We start from the raw sequence: 21,830 nt of genomic DNA, 5'->3' as shown, positions 1-21,830 counted from the left end.
TATCGAAAAACATTTTCAAGTCAAGGAATCGTATATCGCGACATTGGCAAGAATCGGACAGAGGACCTGGAGGTCACACTCAGAGAAGTTTATCGACTATGCTGAGGAGAAATTGACCTTGATGCATACGCTCTCGTTGATGGAAAAAGAAAAAATTGATTTGTTAGCTGACGGCGTTAAGGATCCGGTGCTAAGAAAACTGGTATTAAGTACATGGATATCGAGTATACCCGACTTTCTAGAACATGTTAGAAGGATAACGGAAGATACAACGGTTCCGAAAAACAAAGAATCGAATCATAATAGATATGGAGGTCGAGGGAATTTCACAAACCGAAATCAAAACACGCGATCTGCTACCTCTGAAAAGACTTGTTATAATTGTAAGCAGCCCGGTCACATATCGAAGGACTGTACACAGCGGAAAATAACATGCTTCACATGTGGACAAGAAGGACATATTAGCGCGGCCTGCCCGAGGAAGACGGCGAGGAGTGCGAGTCACGTGATTGTGCAAGAGGAGGCTACTGCGGAAGGGGATGGTGTATCTTCAGGAAGCTTGAATGTTAATACATTGAACTTTGCGTCAAAAGATGAAACGTGAGTGCGAATTCAATCAATAAGCAATCCTAATGTAAGTCTCAAAACGCTAATAGACACAGGAAGTCCGGTGAGTCTCATTCGTAATTCAATATATAAAAAATATTTTCCTAACAAAGAAAGTTTTAAAATCGTAAATAACATCAATTTAAAGGGCGTAAATAATACGGCAATTTCAGTTTTTGGCAAAATATATGATCAAATTTCAATACCCGACATTGCAAATTCTTGGTTTGACGTAGAATTATTTATTGTTAATGATAACACCATGCAATACGATTTATTGTTGGGTCGTCAATTTTTTATCAACGCGGATATCAAATTAATGTATCACCAAGGAGGATTTAACTTTGAGAGAGAAAAGAATTCGGATGACTTTGTTCACGCGATATTGTCCATAGATGTAGAAAAATTTGATCAATATGATCAAATCGAAAATAATTTAGATAAAGATGTTCCCTTGGTTGCGAAAAAGAATTTGGTAGAATTATTTAAATCCGTGAATGCAATGGAAAATGAAATAAAGCAAGACAATTATAGTATAAAATTAAATATAAAGGACGACTCGCTATTTCGCTTCGCTCCTCGAAGATTATCGTTTACCGAAAAGAACGAACTCGATGCGATTATCAATGATCTATTAGAACGAGAGATTATTAAACCTAGCATTTCTCCGTATTGCTCTCGAGCAATTCTGATACCTAAAAGAAATGGTCAAAAAAGATTATGTATTGACTTGAGACTGTTAAATCAACGGGTATATCCGCAAAAATACCCTTTTCCTATTATTGAGGACCATTTGGACAAACTGTATGGCAAGAAATTTTTCACTAAGTTAGATCTAAAAGATAGCTTCCACCAGATAAAAATTAATCCCGATTTTACTAAATATTTCGCGTTTGCAACCCCTAGTGGTCAATACGAATATTTACGTCTACCATTCGGCTTCTCGGAATCACCCGCAGAGTTTCAGAAGCGAATATTGCATATTTTCAATGATTTGATACGAGAAAATAAAATATTAATATACATTGATGATTTGCTGATTGCATCAGTTAATGTCGAGGAAGGTCTTGAAATATTGGAGAAGGTGTTAATTCGGTTAAAAGAATATGGACTCGAATTAAATTTATCGAAATGTTCTTTTCTTAAAAAGGAGATAGAATATCTGGGATATTTAGTGTCTGTAAGCGGCATTACCTTATGTAAGCGACATGTGCAAGCAATTTTAGAATTTCCGCAACCTCGAAATGTAAAGGAATTACAAGGATTTATTGGTTTGTGTAATTATTTTCGTCGTTTTATTCATAATTTTGCAGTAAAAACCGGACCACTTCAAGCTCTACTTAAAAAAGACATGCCGTTTAATTTTGATAGTAAATGTACGGAGTCTTTTACACGATTAAAACAAGAATTATCGTCTCCTCCGGTTTTATGTATATATAATCCGTCCGCAAAAACGGAGCTCCATTCGGATGCAAGTAGCCTAGGTTTCGGTGCAATTTTATTGCAGAAGCAGGCTGACGGTCGTTTCGGGCCAATCGCGTACTTTAGTAAAGCAACATCTGATGTAGAAAAAAGATATCACAGTTTCGAGCTCGAGCCATTAGCCATCGTTAAAGCTATCGAGCGTTTTCATGTTTATTTACAAGGTATCAATTTCACAATAATTACGGATTGCAATTCACTCGTGTTGGCTATGAAAAAAATAAATATAAATCCGCGTATCGCTCGATGGGGCCTGTTTTTGCAGAATTATCATTTCGAACTGAAACATCGCGCGTCAAATAAAATAATACATGTTGATTGTTTAAGTCGAAATGTATTGATGGTAAATTTCGTTTCCGTGGAAGACGAGCTTATGTATAAGTAATTGGCAGACACGAAATTAAAAGAAATAGCCGCGGAGCTCGAAATCAAGGATAATAAATACTTTTCATTAATAGACGGATTAGTATTCAGAAATTATAAAGATAAACCTTTGTTCGTGATACCGGATATGATAAATAGTATTATCAAAGTTTACTATGACGATATGGGTCACGTTGGCTTAGAGAAGACAGTTCGTGGAATTCTCGGTCATTATTGGTTCCCCTGCCTTAAGTGGAAAGTGAGGTTATATATTGAAAATTGTATTAAATGCTTAAGTTGTACGATCGCGTCGGGAAAAAAGGAGGGTGAGATGGAGTTGGTGGAGAATTGTATCAAGCCCATGCAAATATTGCATGTAGATCATTTTGGGCCTCTTGAAAGAGAAAGAAAAGGATTTAAATATATTTTAGTAATTATAGATTCATTCACCAAATACGTATGGTTTTTTCCTTGCAAATCGACAACTTCCGAGGAAGTCATTAAACATTTTTCTTCACTTTTTCTTTCTTTCGGCCTTCCAATAAAAATAATAAGCGATAGAGGAATTGCTTTTTCATCAAAACTTTTCGCGGAATTTATGAATTCGAACGAGATAATACATACAATGACGGCAGTGTAGAGTAGAGTCCCTATAATAAGAGTCTGGACACCGTCGCTGTAGCTGCCATGTCTGGGTCGAAACCGGAAATTCACAGTTACAAAGCGCGAAACATTCAAATACTATAAATACAAATGCAAACCAAATTTTTTTTTATGGCTTAGTAATGATTTTTTTAGTATAAATATTTTGTAATAAACTTTTTTTGCAAAAAACAATTTTCAAAAAATAGAATTTATTGCAGTTGAAATAGAATAATTCAGTATGATTATAAGAAAAAATCTTATTCATGAAGATAAAATCATAAAGTTATACATAAGCACATCAAAAGCAAAATAAAAACAATTCAAAAATTATCGTTCTTTAATTCATCATTAGTATATACATACAAATTCTAGTTGCAATATATGCAAAATTTAATTGAAAAAAATATATATGTATGTGGTGCGAAGAGCTGCAAGACCTTGTTGTCTTTATATATGTGTAAAGATTGGATTTTACACTAATTAAGTGGACTCATTGATAATACCTGTAATTAAAATTTCGGTTAATAAAGCAAATTTTTAGTTACATATGTATATATATATATATATATATATATATAATTTATTTTTATTATATTATAATAAATGAAAAATAAAATTTATAAACGTTATACAATAAATGTGTAATAAATTTTAATTGACAATAATAAAATATATTATAAACAAAATTGAAACAACATCAAAACAAAATGTCCATATATTAAACAAAAAATAAAATAACATTTTTTAATCTATTATTGTCTTTTATCATTATTTAATCTATTATATTAATATAACTAATCTTTGGATTAATATTAACGATAAAGATATAATTTTATTTTACTGTAGTATGCATAGTCATACTTTTACTTGCAAATTCAGGCCTTTTTGAGGACTTAACTTTAGAAGATTTAATTTTAAGACGAAACGCATGGAATCGTAAAATCATTTTTGTTTTTAAATTGTGGCATGTCGGTAGAGAATAATCAATGTTATTGAACTGCTGTACGAAAAACTGTTTCAAACTAATGTGTTTTTGTACACGTGCATAATCATAATATCTCCTAAAAATAATTTCCATATTAAGAAAAAACTTAAAAGTACGTGGATTAACAAAGAATAAATTACATCCTTCACGGCGTTTTAATAGTGTTAATCGATTATAATAAAAGGAATAAGATGGTTGATTAGAACCTGTTTGTTGAATGCAGTTTTTACAAGTTCTTTGATTTCGTTTAATACTATTCATAATATACCCGGCAATATTATATAAACAATTTTTTTCAGTTTTGCACAAATTAATTTCTTTTTTAACCAAGTTAAGATAATTATTGTTAATATCGTTTATAGACGACTCATTCTCAATGATATGTATATTTCGATTTTGTCTAACAATGTTCAAGAATTCAGAAAAAAGCTCCCCATCATCTTCAAAATAGCTACTATTAGATACATTTTTCATATATTGAGCAACTAAAATCAATTTCAAATTGTTCTTGAATTGGAGAGCATTAGGAATAATATTTTTCATTCTAATAACAGAAAATAAATTCTCGATGCAATCTTGTGTGAATCTTCCTGAGAGTACAAACTGAAAACTCATTTTATTTAAAAGATACTTTGATAATTGAAGAAATGACGTGGTTGACATTAATACGGCAGTTTGTATTGGTTTCCATGTAGATGGTGTTCCAATTTCCATTAGATTAAAAAGATCAATAATTTCATTTAAAAACTCAATTGTTTCAGAATATTTTTGTGGTTTCAACATGGACAATGCTAATGCAGGATTACGATTAGACATAAGATCAAACCATCGTGTAATTTGTTCAACAAACCATGACGTTGTTATATAGTCTAATTGAGAAGTTTCTTGTGATAGATATTTGAGTCCAGAGCTTACATCATAACTCAGTACACTTGTCGAGTTTTTAACACGCATTTTAGCAAAATGTTGATTATTAAGATTTAAGTTTTCATCATTTAATTTTCGAGCAGGTTTTAATTCAATGTTTTTTTGAAAATTAGCTAAATCTATAATATGATTTATTAACACTTTATTAGATGATAATTGATGTTTGTTTACAATGCTATCTGAAAGTTTAAAAAGTCGGTTAGTAACTAAACTACATCTAATGTTTTTAAAAATATGAACTGCATCAGAAAAAAAATAAAGTCTGCGAGATTTATTACACGGATGTTCACAGAAGGTTTTAATAGTTGAGTATCGAGACACATTTACTCCAAATTGTTTCCACATACTTTGATTTGATCCTCCCATGTCTGATGTAACAGCGTGTACTCGCAAACCAATGCTTTCTGCTTTTTTAATAATATCTTCTATAATGGATTTAAAAACTTGACTATGTAACTTGACTCTAGTGTAGAGAACCTCAAGGAGAGAGAAGCGACAACTGGTCACGTGACCAGCTATTCGTGATTGGCTGGCATAATATGTACTATTTGGACATTGCGACGCCAATGCAGTATACGCAATGCACACCGAAAAATGTCAAATGTGTCACGTACTGTGAGGTTATAATACATATTATGCCAGCCAATCACGAATAGCTGATGACCAGTTGTCGCTTCTCTCTCCTTGAGGTTCTCTACGGCAGTGGCCTCGCCATGGGCCAATGGTCAGGTGGAACGCGTAAACCGTTTTCTTAAATCCACGTTGACGAAAATGATTGACAACGCCGACGAATGGAAAAAATATTTAGGTAAAGCCCAGTACGTGATAAATAATACTGTGCATAAGGCAATTAATACAACTCCGAGTAAATTATTGTTAGGGTTCGAACAGCGGAATACGAACGATGATGAATTACGACAGTTTATCGAAAGTTTGACGAATATCGACAAGGATTTTGTAGAGACACGAAATGAATTGAGAGATGCGGCAGATGTTGTAAATCGCGCGTTGAAAGAATATAACAAGTCTCAATTTGACAAGCGCCATAAGAAACCGACTAAATATTGTGAAGGTGACTTAGTATTAATAAGGGTCTTATAACATAAACCGGGCACGAATAAAAAGTTATTACCAAAATATAAGGGACCGTACCAGATTAAAAAAGTTTTAAATAAAAACCGGTATGTAGTAGTTGACGTCCCGGGTTACAGTCACTCGATAAGACCCTTAAATACTATCTTATCGGCAGACAAAATTAAAAAATGGATTAAGATATCGGACAATGATCCTGGTGGATCCGACGTTTAAATTTGTGTGAAAAAAAAAAAAGTTCATATTGGTGTTTTATTAAAATTTTGACGTACGCGAAAACTTGCAGCGAAAATTAGTTCGAGACGAACTAACGCCAGGACGGCCGAAGCTGTAGGCTTCCGAATATATATACTATCTGTATGATTTTGGAGCTATGACGAAAGGGCACAGACATTTGAAAAATAACGAAAGAGCGTAAGAGTGGGAATTAGCTTAGGTATGCGAGACCGCGAGAACCGAGGCAGGCAGTCTGAGTCGAGCGACGATCGTAACGTGATAATCGATCGCAATAAAAGAGATATAATTTGCGCACTATAAAATCGGCCTATTTGTATTATCCATATTCTTATATTTTGGAAACTATTCAGTTACGTTTGTATATTAAAAGAAGTTATAGTAATTTGTGTGCTCCAATAAAGTGATAAAATCTTTTAACCGTTCATTGTAAGCAATTCTGAATTATTCATATCCTACAGTGTTTAATTTCAATTATATCCATAGAAATAGAGGAATGAAAGCCGTATACGAACAACAGCAGTTGAAAAACATCATTATAACATTTCCAGAATTCAATATGTAACCTTAAAATGTAAAAAATGAAACTATCAATATTATATAATAAATAACTACTTCCACAGCATCTATACGCAATTCCATATCCGCTCTAATCGACACAATACCATAAACCAATAATATCATCTCGAGAACATTGTAACAAGATTTCTAAATTTAAATATTCTGCGGTTAAAAGTGAAAAATAAATATATAAATATAAGAACATAAAAAACAAGTTTCGTAGGATGTAGACAAGACTTTACATCTATTCTCATTCATACAAGGCTGTACGCGAATAATAAAAGGTCGAAAACATGAATATAATACTTTGAAATTTGAATATTCTGCGGTAAAAAGTGAAAAGTGAATCTATCTATATTGGAGCATAACAAACAAGTTTCGTAGGATGTAGACAAGACTTTACATCTATTCTCATTCATACAAGGCTGTACGCGAATAATAAAAGGTCCAAAACATGAATATAATACCTTGAAATTGAAATATTCTGCGGTAAAAAGTGAAAAGTGAATCTATCTGTAATGGAGCATAAAAAACAAGTTTCGTAGGATGTAGACAAGACTTTACATCTATTCTCATTCATACAAGGCTGTACGCGAATTATAAAAGGTCCAAAACATGAATATAATACCTTGAAATTGAAATATTCTGCGGTAAAAAGTGAAAAGTGAATCTATCTGTAATGGAGCATAAAAAACAAGTTTCGTAGGATGTGGACGCCACTCTACATCTATTCTAAACCATACAAGGCTGTACGCGAATAATAAAAGCTCTAAAACATTAATATAATACATTGAAATTTGAATATTCTGCGGTATAAAGTGAAAAGTTAACCTATCTATATTGGAGCATATAAAACTAGTTGCGAGTGATTAAGACGCGACTTTACGGCTGTACGCAAATAATAAAAGCTCGAAAACCACAATAATAATACTTTAAAATTTAAATATTCTCTTTCAAAAATTGACAAATGAATCTATAAATATTGGAGCATAGGTTTGAGGTTATATATAATTTACATATGATTGTATACAATTATATATATTTATATATGAGAAATATATATATTGAAAGAAATGAATTTGAATTCGGCGCTTTTCGCCATCTGAGAGAGAACCAAGGAGAGAACCATCCCCACCACGGCTCCGTTTGCCGCGTGGATGATCGTCGCGCTCGTGTGCTCCGATTTGCGATTTTGGGAGGACTCTCTCGCAGAGCTTGGCAAAAGGCAGTCGCGCTTTTTTGAGGTCCTAGACCACTTGTTCAACGTAGATTTGATAATCTACTTGTGCCTCCGGGCTTGTCTTAGAAGTTACCGTTCGATCGTATTATTCTGATGGTAATAGCATCAGTGCGCGAATGCGTTAAACATTATAAGAACTGTGAAATAGTATCGCGAACTTTCAATAAGCGTGAGCACTAATATTGAACTGTATGAAAATCTTTATCATACTCGAAACATATTGTAAGGCTATTCTCGGTCTGATTCCTTGGTTTGAACTAGAACGTTGTCGCAAATATTTGTATTGCTCTATTAATACTCCTTTTGTTTAATTAAATATTTCTTTATTTCTAACTGATCCGCTATTTCTTTGATTCGAACATTAATCTGATTTTCCTGACATCCTCGTGTTAATTCGAATAAGAATAAAAGTTCACACGAACTGTTGGTGATTGTTGATTGGAACATTTAAACAATCTAACTCTAAAGAAAAAATTAGTTTCTACAATATTTATATATAAATTAGATATTTTTATATATAATTATATATAGGATTATATTGTTAAAAATGAGCAATTTTTTTACGGGATATTATTATACAACTACTTGTGCGGGATCGATACGTACCTCGTTAGCTCTACTCCAATACAGAGCCGTATCGATTGAAGTAACAGCGGCTGAAGCACCTTTTGTAATAAAATTTGAAAAATTTTATATATGCTCTTAAAAAGTACCAAATAAATATTTTTAGATTTTAAATAAAATTTTATAAAATAATTAAAAAAAAAATATTAAAAAATTAATTATTTATATTTTATTATATAATTTTTGGCAGTTTCTAATTTATATAACATTAATATTTGACGTCGACCGTCAGGATGCTGCAGTGAGAATTTAGCATCTTATTCATGTTATTTTATATTAATTATTTTGAAATAGGAACGAAGTAAAGTCGACCCAACTAGCCAAAATTATATTTATTTAAAAAACACACAACGTTTCGACCATATGGATGTGGTCCTTATCAAGTGTAATACTGAAACAATACAGTTTTAAATCATAAGTGTGAGACGGTTTGATATGTCAAAAGTTAGAGATTTTTTACATACTTCATTAGTAGAGGTGCAGCCAAATTAACGATAACGTCAACTTTTCCATAATATAGTTACAACATATTTAAATAAACATAACATAAATTCAATTTTGTCAAACCATTTGAAAGAGAAAAAAAGAGAAAACGATCCTATCGTTATGATGATTCGTCAAAAACTAAATATATAAAGCCAAAGATTATACGACCTTTATAATTTTATCATAAATGTTATTGAGATTCTCAGTGTCTTTATGTAGGTTAATTGTATTGCTAACTTTTTTGATAAAAAACATCTCTGCGATTTCTCTCTTTCTAACATGCTTTTCGCTGTGCAATATAACGGGTGATGTCCAATCAAAATCGTGTCCATATGTTAGTCTATGTTTACTTATAACAGAATGATTTGTCGCATGTAATTTTATATTGTTACAGTGTTCTTTTACACGAGTGCGCATATGTCTCTTTGTTTGCCCGATATATGAGGCATTACAATTATTACAATTAAGTTTGTATACAACATTAGTTCTATCATTGTTGGGCAATGAATCTTTGCCTCGTTTTATTAATGTGTCCAATTTATTGGCTATTTTATAGACGACATTAGCGCCGGCATTTTTTAGCGAACGACCAATGCTCTCACTCACATCTTTAATGTCTTCTTCTTCTTCTTCTTCTTATAAATTACTGGCAACAGGATGACAAAATGATCCATCCATCAAGCCATAAACTGGTAGAAATATATAAATCCAATGCCACAGCGACCAGAATAAAAAGTCCTCACAAAAGTCCTAGTCCATCAGTCCATGACTTACAATCACAAAGGAGACACCAAGGACATTCAAGGAACAGGATCAAAGGTTCACAGCACAGTCCTTAAGGAAAGAGCAAATCAGATTGACAACTTTAGGTTTAGGATCCTTCAAAAGTAAAGAAATTTCATAAGGAGGAAAAAACTTAAGTCTTTTAAGGGAATCAATCAAGTCACGCCTCTGCAGGGAGAAAGCAGGACAGAACCAAAATAAATGATCCACGGACTGGGAAGGAGAACCACAATGACAAGCAGGACTAGAAACCAAATTACATCTAAAAAGACTCTCATTCAAAGCATAGTGATTAACTCTAATTCTCGTCAAAGATGTAACAAAATTCCTTTTAAGATTAATTTTATGAAACCAAGTTTTAATGCCAAAAGAATTATGCAAATTAAAGTAATTCTTACCTTTGAAATTGGCCTGCGCAAGGAGAGCTCTCTGGGATCCACTAATGAATCTATGAAAGGCCAATTCATAAAAATCCGAATGTGGCAAATATTCAGGTACAAGTTTACCCTGAGAAGTCGCTCTATTAGCAAGAAAGTCAGCTGTCTCGTTACCCAAAATTCCCGAATGAGCGGGAATCCAAACTATAGTACAAATAAATCCGTTCATCTTAATATTATACAGAGCTTGAAGAATAGACAAAATTACAAAATTAGAAGATTTAAATCTATTAGGAGAAGAAATCGCTTCCACAACACTACGAGAATCTGTAAATACAACCGAAATGTTGATAGACTTTTGTAAAATTAATTCAAGAGCATATAAAATAGCAAAAGCCTCGGCTGTATAAACAGACGAAAACGATAGTCTATATAAAATTTGTAAATTAATAGGAGAGTATAAAGCAAAACCCACAAAATCAGAAGTACTTTTCTTAGAAGCATCCGTATAAAATATAGTTGAATTATTAATTAAATCCTTATATAAATCCAAAAAAATAACTTGCGGAATTGAAGCACTCTTAATAGATTCCACAGCATTAGTTGAAGTAATTATTGTCGTAGGAGAATTTACAATTGCCCAATAATTAGTACGGAAGAGAGGAAAAATATCAAACGACACAATTTTTGATTTATAGCGAGAAAGACTATCAAATGCCTTAAACAAAAGAAAGTAAAAAGAAGGACAAACCTTACGAGAAAAACGAGAAAAATGACGTAACAAAAATAACTTATCGATTAATGGATGATCCTCCTGAGAAAACACTTTCAAAACATATTTAGAAGTCAAATAAAGCAACCTATGATACAGAGAACCCTCCCCCGACTCTGCCAGAATAACATTTGTAGGAGTAGTCCGTCGCAAACCCAAGCACAGACGCAAAGACTGAAAAACAACTAATTCAAGCTTCTTAAAGATCGAACCATTATTAAATGGATAAATAAAACATCCATAATATATAGTTCCCCTAATCAAAGCCTTATAAATTTGAAGCAAAGTACGAGGATCCGCCCCCCACCAAGTACCTCTCAGGACCCTAATAACATTATTGAGTTTCATACACTTATCAGAGACATAATTAACATGCTCTTCACCGCGCAAACGAGAATCCAATATGACACCCAAAAATCTATGAGAATGAACTGAATTGATTACACAATTATTTAGCTTAACAGAATAAGAAGTAGGAGAAATTCTTTTCCTAGAAAAAACCATAAATGCAGATTTAGTAATAGAAGTAGAAAGGCCTCTGGAATCCAAATAACTAATACACCGATTAGCCGATTTTTCCAAGGACTTTATCGCCTTATCCGAGGATTGAGAGCTGGAGAACAACACAATATCATCAGCGAATTGAAGAATCTCACAATCAGGAAGAATGCAATCCCTCAACCCAGCTAAATAGATATTGAAAAGAAGCGGAGCCAATATGGATCCCTGCGGGACCCCTTTATAGGTATGGCGTGCATCAATAATCCTACCATTAAATACTATCTGAAGTTTCCTAAAATGTACTATATTGTATATGAATTTACAAAGATGAGATGGAAGACCCAATGCTTCTAAATCAGACAAAAGAATATGGGGCAAAACATTGTCGAAAGCACTGGTTAAATCCAAAAACAAACAAGCAGTACAATGCCCTCTTACAAAGCTGATATTAATCTGAGAAATAAGAATGGCCAAATTATCAATGCACGACCTAAAATTACGAAATCCATATTGTGAATTAGGAAGAAACTTGTTGGACTCCAGCCACCAATTTAATCTCAAATAGACAAGCCTTTCAAGTAATTTAAGAACGGAGGAAGTGAGTGATATCGGCCTATATTTACCAGGAGATGCTTTGGGTATCATATATACGATAGACTCATGCCACACAAAAGGAAACTCTCCCTCAAAAAACAGACCATTCAAAATACTCAACAAAATAGATCTATATTTCAACGGAAGCTTGAGAAGAATCAAATGATCAATCTGATCAGGCCCCGGGGACTTCCTAGGTTTAAGAATACTAAAAATCCTATCAAATTCCTCCATTGTAAAAAATGAGTCAAACAAATCACAACGAACAACAGATGACGATACACGACAAACACTATAAGGCTCAGGAGCTACATAAGGAGGACACAAAGCATCTATTTGATTACATAACTTATCAGGAACAATAACATTAGAGGCAATCGAAGAAGCAGACAAACCAAGATAACGATGCTTAAATCTCTTCACCATATTCCAAACTGAGGTCATAGAAGTCCTAAAATTAAGAGATCCACAATAAGCCCTCCAAGATTCTCTCGCGCTTAGCCTTTCTGAAAACTTTTTTAGCCATAGCCTCCCGCCTCTTATACTCAAGATAGTTAGGATAATTCATAAGTCTACGATAATTCTTAAGAGCACGCTTCCTATGCTCCACCGCCTCAGAACACTCCCCATTCCACCAAGGTGAAGGAGGAGGGGCACGTCTAACCCCATTAACACGGAAATTTATAGCCCTCTCGGAAGGGAGACCCGACCGAATAACTTCCCTCAAATGATCAAAAAAGATATTATATTTTGAAGTAAAGGTGATCTGTGGATCCCCAAGTTTATCCTCTAGCTCAGAAAAAGAAACACATAACGAACGCATAAATTTCTTCCAATTCATTTTCTTATAATTATATTTATGTGAATAAAAACTTATAATATTACATGTGGAATTAATAGTAATGCCAATAGGCAAATGATCACTACCGTACGAATCCTCCAACAAATTCCAACAGCAAACCGGGTACAACGAGACAGAGACAAAAGCAAGATCTATAACAGAATTTAACTGATTAGGACGAGAAATAAACGTAGGTGAACCATCATTTAAGGGAATCATACAATTATGAAGCATAGCACGATGAAGAGAGCCACCCGATGAATCAGTGACGGAAGATCCCCACCCCGGATGATGAGCATTAAAGTCCCCCAAAATCAATAAGGATGAATAATCTTTACAAGAATACAAAAGCCCATCCCAGCCGTCGGAAGGAAAAGCCCCCGGATGTCTGTAAATTGGAAACTATAATCAAAGAACCCGTCGAAATAGGAATTTTAATTGCCAAAGATTCTAATTGATTTTCCAATGAAAAAATATTCTCAACTAAAGAAAAGGGAATATAATTTTTAATAGCTATCATCAAACCCCCCGATCTAGAAGAAGGTCCATCAACACGAACAATATTAAAATTCTTAAGATAAATGGTATGCCTATCATCCAACCATGTCTCACAAAAGGCCAAAACATCATAATCATCAAATAAGTCACCAATTGAGTCCCTCTTATTCAAAAATGAATGGCAATTCCATTGTAAAATCCTCAACTGTCCAATAGTCCTGTCCTGATTCATAATTAGAGTAAAGAAGAAGGCAAGGCCGACACAGCCAAACCATTATTCACATCCGTAGCCACAGCAAGCGAGGATCCATCAACAGAAATTCATCTTCTGCAGAATATTAGAGATTTGCAAAGTAAGCGAGTTATAATGAAATAAAATTTTCTTCAATATATTCCCATTATCAGTATCAGCTAAATTAGAATTAATATCTGAATTAACAATAGAACCGCTTAATAACCTAGTAATATTATTTTTACTCTTCTGGATATCTAAACCCTTACAAATTTCATTACGATTAGACAAACTATCTTTATCAAAATTATCATTAATATTAAAAGACTCTTCTGAAGAAAAAGAAACACTAGGCGGAGCTCTATTTTTGCTATTTTTCTTTCTCCAAGCCTTAACTCTTGGTATCCAAACCCCCCCCCCCCCCCCCGACAAAGCCGAAGACGACGAGGACGAAGAAGAAGGAATATACAATGCCTGAGCCGACGAAGGCGGAGAGGACATACCAGCAACTACTCCCGCATAAGAAGCATCACGAGAATTATCCAAACGCCTCCCATTCAAATGGGAACCATTAATAAGAGGAAACTCCTCCAAGGAATTAGAGGGCACCTCAGACCTAGAAAAACCCTTCACGATATCCCTCGCATCCGATAAAGTAATATTTCTATATGCTGATATCATACGAATTTCCCTCTGCAGAATTAATTCCGGACATTCACGAGAATTCGCCGGATGGCTTCCCTTACAGTTTACACACAAAGGTTCCGTGCGAGGACAAACAGTCCCCTCCTCATGTCTCTCATCACCACACGAAACACATCGAGATTTCCCCTTACATGTCGCACTCACATGTCCAAATCTAAAACAAGAATAACGTTGAGACACTCTAGAAACATATGGATAGATCGGATAAGAAACGTGAAAAAGTGTTATGTATTTAGGAAGACGCTGACCTTCAAAAGTTATTGCCATTGTCAACGTAGGAATAAATTGAGCTTTCTTGCCAACATCAATATTAGACTTATCATTATTATTCTTATCGCTATTATCCTTATTTACAAGTGAATTCCTTCTAAAAAATCTCTTAACAGCTACTATTTTAAAAGGACTTTCTGAGCCCTGTATAACATCTTCCTCTGACAAATCAAAAGGAACGTCCCTTATAATACCCTTACGAGAGATATAAAAAGGAGGAATAAAGGCAATAAGATCTTTATCCTTTAAATACTGATTTTCAATTAATTTATTAGCCGCCTCCCTATCCTTCAAAAAAACAGCAACCTTAGAAAATCCAATTCTTTTAACCTCCAAAATACTCTCTTTCATAAAATTAAAGATTACTTTTCCTACAGAAATTGGATGCAAAAGAGATCTAGGATTTGAAATCCTCTGAATGTGAACACTAAATGGTCCCTGATTATTGATCGAATATCGACTAGATAAAATCTCACTTGACAAAGATACTACGGAGCCAGTAACATGACTACTAGAAGAAGATTGCAATAAATCTAGCTTACCAACATCGTTCGACGCCGCCCTCTTAGATATAGAAGAAGTTTCAGTAGATTTTCCCGCAATCAAATTTCTTTTTAAGCCCCTCGACTTAATATGCCGAGATGATGTGAGAGCTCTCCTTACCAGCTTTATTCAAAGGTACAACACAGATTGGTCCTCCAGCTTCTTGAGAAAGAGAATTTAATGCATCTAAAACCTCTTGAGGTTCAGAGTCAATGTCCATGCATTCATTACGCATCTGAAAATTATCAGAATTAGTCATACAACTATTATCACAAGTCCTATTCATCATTAAAAAAAAAAAATAAAAAAAATAAAAACAAAATTTATAATAAAGGAAAGAAATCGTATAAAAGAGGTAAACAGATGGCAAAGAAAGAAATAGGAAAAGAAAAGAAAAGGAAAAGAATTCAGCACCGGCCCCAAAAATGCAAGTCACGACGAACACCGAAGCAAAATGGCCGACACTCTCACGAAATTTTAACACGTGGCAATATAATATCCTCTTTTATCGATATAATTTCAATTCACAACAAACAGCTAATTCAGCTCGCGACACTAAGAACAATAGACTCCATCAAAGGACGCGCAACTTCATCCATAAATATCGAGATTATAATAATCTCCGTCAAAAATACTAATTGATCATCTGTCCGTGGCACTCAGTTTACTTGCTCAAGACCGACTCCCGTTCGACCTTCAAGTGCGATCCACCAGTCGTCACGAATGAAATCATCTCAGCGATTCCACCTCGCTACCAGTGTTGCCAATTTCAGATCGCGCAACCATAGAATATATAATATATAATACTAGAGCGCGTGTCGATGTGCGCGGCGCGTTCGACTTCGACTTCGACCTTCAAATGGCGCTTGTCACGTGGTCGCGCGGCATCGGAATTCGGGGCGCGGAGTGGGGGCTGCGTGGTGGGGGTGCGCGCGCCCACGTGACTCATGGTCACGTGGGTGGGGCGCGAAGGGGGGGGGTGCGCGTGCCGACGCGGCGTGCGGCGTGGCGCGCGCATCCCCCCACCACGCAGCCACCACTCCGCGCCCCGAATTCCGATGCCGCGTGACAGCGCCACAGACGAAATGGTAATGTGAATCATCCAGTATTAGGTAACAAGGGATACAAATATAAATATATAATCGCACCATTATTCTCTGATAAAAAATCTGGAAAAGGTATACCGCGTGCTATGACCTCAAACAATAATAAGATTGATTACGTGCATTGGAATGAACCCAACGAGTTGGTAGATCGTCTGCGATTGCTCGAAGCTTCACGTCAAGCCGGCAACAACGCCCACGACAATGAAATATTGTCGATTATCGAGGAACTTTACGAAGCTGGCATTATTATAAAATAAGTTATACATCCACGATACGAGTCAGTCTGTCAATATTAGTGGTATCGAAATGTCGATTAATAAATTTGGATTATCACTTGGAACGTCGAATAATAATTCATATTATCAATGGAATGGATTACTAAGAAATTACGTGCGCGATAACACTCTGTATCTAACAGCCTCCGGCTATGACGCAAGGTCGCGCAAGATACGACGTGTAGCGCAACCGGAAGATGATAATGACGCAGCCAACAAACGATATGTCGAAGCGAGTGTCAAGCTTTTGAGAGATCAACAGAAAGAAATTGAGAAAAAAATAATAAGGCTTGAAAGGAATATGCAGGCGCTATTATTAACGCTGGATAAAATGGCTGTAACGCAGACTACATCAAAACATACATAAAGAACTGTACGTGAAAATTATATCACATTATTACAAATATGCCTGGATCAAACACCTCTGAAAAGCAGCTACTCGTGGAGGAATTGCACGCTCCAGCGAGAAGAAATTTTCCGCGTAGACGCGTCATAGTACGTGGATACGACGACTTGTGGCAAGCTGACGTGGTCGAGATGCGTCCTTATGCAAGAGTCAACAAAGGATACAATTACATACTCACCGTCATCGATGTGTTGAGCAAGTATGCATGGGCCGTGCCGCTCAAGAATAAGAGCGGACGCGAAACAGCTGACGCTATCGCCGAGATAATTCGAGATGGCAAGAGATGTCCGAGAAACATACAAACCGATAGAGGAAAAGAATTTTACAATGCAAATGTGCAGAAACTCGTAAAAAAACACAACATCAATCATTACTCGACGTATTCTGTTATGAAAGCCTCAGTGGTGGAACGATTTAATCGTACTTTAAAGAACAATATGTGGAAAATGTTTACACTTAATGGCAATTACAAGTGGATCGACGCGCTGTCGCGACTCGTTGCAGAATACAATGCGCGAAAACATCGCACTATCGGCATGAAACCTATTGATGTTACTCCGGAGATTGCTGAAAAAGTTTTAAATACGATATACAGTAACGTAAAAATTGCTGCTCCGGCAAGATTCAAAGTAGGCTGTCAGGTACGCGTGAGTAAATTCAAGACCATCTTCGAAAAAGGCTTTACACCAAATTGGACTACCGAAATATTTAAAATTATCAAAGTGCAGAAAACTAATCCTGCGACATATATACTTGAAGATTCGCGCGGAAATTCCGTCGCCGGAGGATTCTACGAGTACGAGTTACATCATGTTGCAAATCCTGATGTATATCTCGTGGAAAAGATTTTGCGGAAAAAAGGCGATGATGTTTATGTGAAATGGTTGGGACTGGATAAATCTCACAACTCATGGATTCATAAAAATAATGTATTATAAACATTTATTTAAAATATCTGTACACTGTTTATTTTACAATATATTTATCTAATAATTTTATAAATACAAATATACATATAATATACATATTTATACAAAAAAATATATATATATATATTACAACAAATATTATTTACAAAGGTATTTTATAATGTCCCCATGGTAATGTATCAGTGGTTTCAGGTATGATATACCGCTTGTCATCGTGAGGACTTAGAGCAATTTTTGTCTCGCGAATGGTGTATACTTCATGCAATTTCGATCTTATACACGACTGACTACGTGTCATTACAATCTCTTCATTCAAACACCGCGTATAATCATCAAACGTTATCGTTCTCGCGACAACGTTACTCTTGACTCCTTTTACTTTTTTCGTATCTTTCTTGCCATCCACTCGCAAGGCATACATTTTTGCTCTAAGCCCTACAAATTCGGTCATAATCACACCGTTATTTTCATCTTTCATTAGACCAGGTACTTTTTTATTCACGAGCGGTATACCATACACATTGTCCGCAGCGTAATCGCTCGTATCAAATTTGCTTACGTCGCGCTTTATATTCTTATACACATCTTCACATTCGATGTGGTATATTAGGCTGTCTGTGTCGGTGTACATTACCCTGCATCTGTCGCGATATAGCGGTGACATGTACTCGTGATGAAATTCGTATAAACATGTTTTGGAGATGTCGAGTATGCACATGCCGACATAGATTGGTTTGTAAAATTTTACTTCGAGTTTACGTAATTCTACAGCGATTAGATTTTCTGAAAAGATGCTTCTACTGTGGAAATTTGGTTTCGCAATCATTGCCTCTGCACCGTATCTTCCTTCCCAATGTGTGATAAGTTTTACATCAACCCGATTACGCACATTTTCCATTTGCCGAATACTGCATTATTCATCATTTTATATAAATTTTTTTCAAAATCATTTTTCGCGTGTGTTCTAAATTGCGTATTAAGTTCGATATAATTTCGAAGCCATGGAGATTGCGCGAATTGTAATATGCGATGTATTTTTGCAACGCGAAGGCCGTGACGCGTACATTGCTGCAGGTTGCGGTAGTGTATCACATATCGCTTCTTGTTGTATAGCGTTGCGAGAAGCTTATCTTCCCCCTTGCCTGGCGGCTTGTCGCGTGTCGGGCAAAACGGTAGGTCAGTGTGCGTGTCGTGAAGATGTCGTGGATATTCTAAATCTACCTCGAGGATGTAGCCTGTGGGTGAATCGAGCGTGATAGATGATGTGTCGAAATTAGATACATCGTCGACCCATTGAAAATCAGCATAAGGCAATGGTTGACACATTGCCCATCCATACAAATTATTTACATCGAAATACATTAGATATGAAGATGGTTTCAATGGATCGTACGACTGCATATACTTGTTATTAGCGTGTGCATATCTGTTTGAACATTGACTCAGACCACCGCGTATACCCCGTTCGATAAACATTACCATATCAATGTCTGTGAGCAGTTCGAAATTTACACGTGTATGCTTTAACATGGCGTCCCACGTATACCCGGGGGAGAGTATAATAATACGCGGGGTCGAGTCCATAACTCTCGATACATTTATCCCGGAAATTTTCAAAAATGTCGGCTAATAACAAGACATCAGTTTTTAAATATAAGTCGCTATATTCGCCCAGCGTTCGAATGGAGAACCGCTCCCATACGTTTTCGGCGTGCGCGTAATCGTTCTCGGATACAGTGTCGCCGGTCAAGGAACTGTAAAATAATTCGCGCGGCGGTAAACACGTATCTTGCAACTTGTCGACACAGTCAATGTATTCATATGGAAAGACATCTTTCCGTGTTAATAATTCAAAATTTTCGGTGGATAAATTTTGAAATTTCAATTGTAAATTTTTGAGTTTATCTTTACTTAGAAATGATGCCAATTTATCGAGACTAGTATTGAGAAATTTATATGAATCGATAAAACGTAATTTAATATTTCTGGATTTGTCTTCTGCAATTTGAACATTTTTTGTAAATGATATATATTTTTCTTTAGTTATTGGAAGTAATTCGATTCCCCCTTCGAACGCTATAGCTATTTCCTTAATTATGAAATGTGAGTCGTAACCGGATAAATTTTGAAATACTATTGGAATGCAAAAAGAGTTTTTATAATTTAAGTTGCAATTTGAGTGTGCTGGACCTCGGTACCGCCCGGTCAGATGGCAATGATCGCGTACGCGTGTATCATCATCTTGCATGAATGGTTTCTCACATATGACAATGCGTTGCACTATAAAATTTTTCCCACTCGTCTGATGTTAAATTTACCATGGGGACGTTAGTTGCTAAAATATTCTTTACGCGTATCGCTAAATTTTATAGTTGTTCGGAAAACCACGAAACGCAATCTACACTACGACGAAAATAATACTCGGATAATGAATCGTCATATGAGCAATGTACATAATATGCTATACTAAATACTTGGTGATGTTGAAAGTTTTTTTCTTCTTCCGTCTTTGCTAGCACACATTCGAGATCTGCGTATACGATAAAAGGAAGTCGCTCTTTGCGATTAAAGTTGTTGAACGCGAGCCACTTGTCCTTATCGCTCGGTAACCGGATAGCGCAATCATTCATCTTTCCGCAGTCTACTGTATGTGACTGCAACTTGTCTTCCGAATGGAAGTAGTGTAAGCATCTGTAAAACAAATAATTAGTTTTTTTTCCACATATATAATTTATATATATATTACATTTTTATATATTTTATATATTGCGTTTTTAATTAAATATACGTACCGATCGCAGATATATTTTTGACCATTATGTTTGCTCAATTGCGAGCTCACGAGCCGGGAGAGATTCTTGATCCATGTGAAATGTCCAACGCTGTTGCTGTCTTCCACGTACAGCAAGTTGACGTGTCTGTCTTTCTTCTGCTCACTGAGACGTATCGAGACAATGTTCTTTTCTTCGATGCTGTACACATTTATCGAAATGTTGTTTGATAGTTCAAACTTTTTAATTTGATTCACAGTCACTGGAAACTCAATGTCCTGGAGATTCAGCACTGTCGTATAATGCGGATATGAAGATTCTAGTTGCACATTTCTATCGGCGGGGTACAGAGCAGCGACCACCGCCCACGCGAAACATGCATTGTCTTTTGATTGCACGTTCACCACCGCTCTTTTCATCATTATTTCTCGCGGTAATTTAATGTGGCATCCCGCACGCATTGGATTATACTTGTTTATATTTACAGTTAAATTTTTATTCGCGATAATGCCCAACCACTATCGCGTTCTTCAAACTCTTCTAGCGATGCTAGTGTGGGGTCGATAACGCGGCGTTTGTACCAATCATGTAAATCGGAGGTGCTAAAGATTTCAAAGTTTTTCGTATTGATACTTTTATTAGCACGCTTATCACCCGACACGAACTCGCCATTAAATATAGTGTTCACTTTCACACTAGTGTGTTTTTGCAACACTTTTTGCACGTGTCTGATCACAATGTCTTTGGCCTCCTCTAGAAATTGACGAGGTTCAATGTGATTATAGTTTATTACCGCACCAGTCAAGATGCGGCTCTCGAACGCCGTATCAATCTCTCGCCATTTGAGTCCGATGTCTCGCGAACTGCTTCCGGCACCTGCATGTACAAAACGTCTGCGTACCGAATTCTTCAGCGCTTCGAGACGCGCGATTTGGGAGACAAGCGATTGTCGAACTCCGATCGGTAATCGTGGTCGTTTTAT

General features: G+C 35.6%; 1 protein-coding gene across 1 annotated transcript; it reads right to left on the bottom strand.

The window, feature by feature from the left end:
• Positions 1-1,262: 1,262 nt before the first annotated feature.
• On the bottom strand, positions 1,263-21,309 carry LOC145938737 (uncharacterized). Its single transcript, XM_083042489.1, has 9 exons — positions 20,870-21,309; positions 20,480-20,768; positions 15,482-15,596; positions 14,797-14,979; positions 14,693-14,702; positions 14,347-14,459; positions 10,427-10,609; positions 8,742-8,800; positions 1,263-1,301 (listed from the first exon to the last, which is right to left on the bottom strand). The coding sequence occupies exons 1-9, from the start codon at positions 21,307-21,309 to the stop codon at positions 1,263-1,265; spliced, it is 1,431 nt and encodes a 476-aa protein (XP_082898615.1).
• Between the last annotated feature and the right edge of the window lie 521 nt (positions 21,310-21,830).

The sequence above is a fragment of the Prenolepis imparis genome, unplaced genomic scaffold (assembly GCF_030444845.1).
Source record: "Prenolepis imparis isolate NDT839.2.m4 unplaced genomic scaffold, iyPreImpa1.0 SCAF_7, whole genome shotgun sequence".
Classification (NCBI taxonomy): Eukaryota; Metazoa; Arthropoda; class Insecta; order Hymenoptera; family Formicidae; genus Prenolepis; species Prenolepis imparis.
Note: the sequence above shows the minus strand (reverse complement) of the source record. Positions and strands in the feature narration are given on the sequence as shown.

Excerpts from the sequence above, each read along its gene's own strand:
- LOC145938737 (XM_083042489.1), bottom strand. The coding sequence starts at position 21,309 with ATGCGTGCGGGATGCCACATTAAATTACCGCGAGAAATAATGATGAAA. Across the intron at positions 10,610-14,346 it reads TTATGCGGGAGTAGTTGCTG|TTTGGATTCCCGCTCATTCG; the intron begins GTATGTCCTCTC and ends TTTGTACTATAG. Across the intron at positions 1,302-8,741 it reads ATTGGAGTAGAGCTAACGAG|GTATCAGAATTGCTCGAGAG; the intron begins GTACGTATCGAT and ends CATTTCTTTTAG.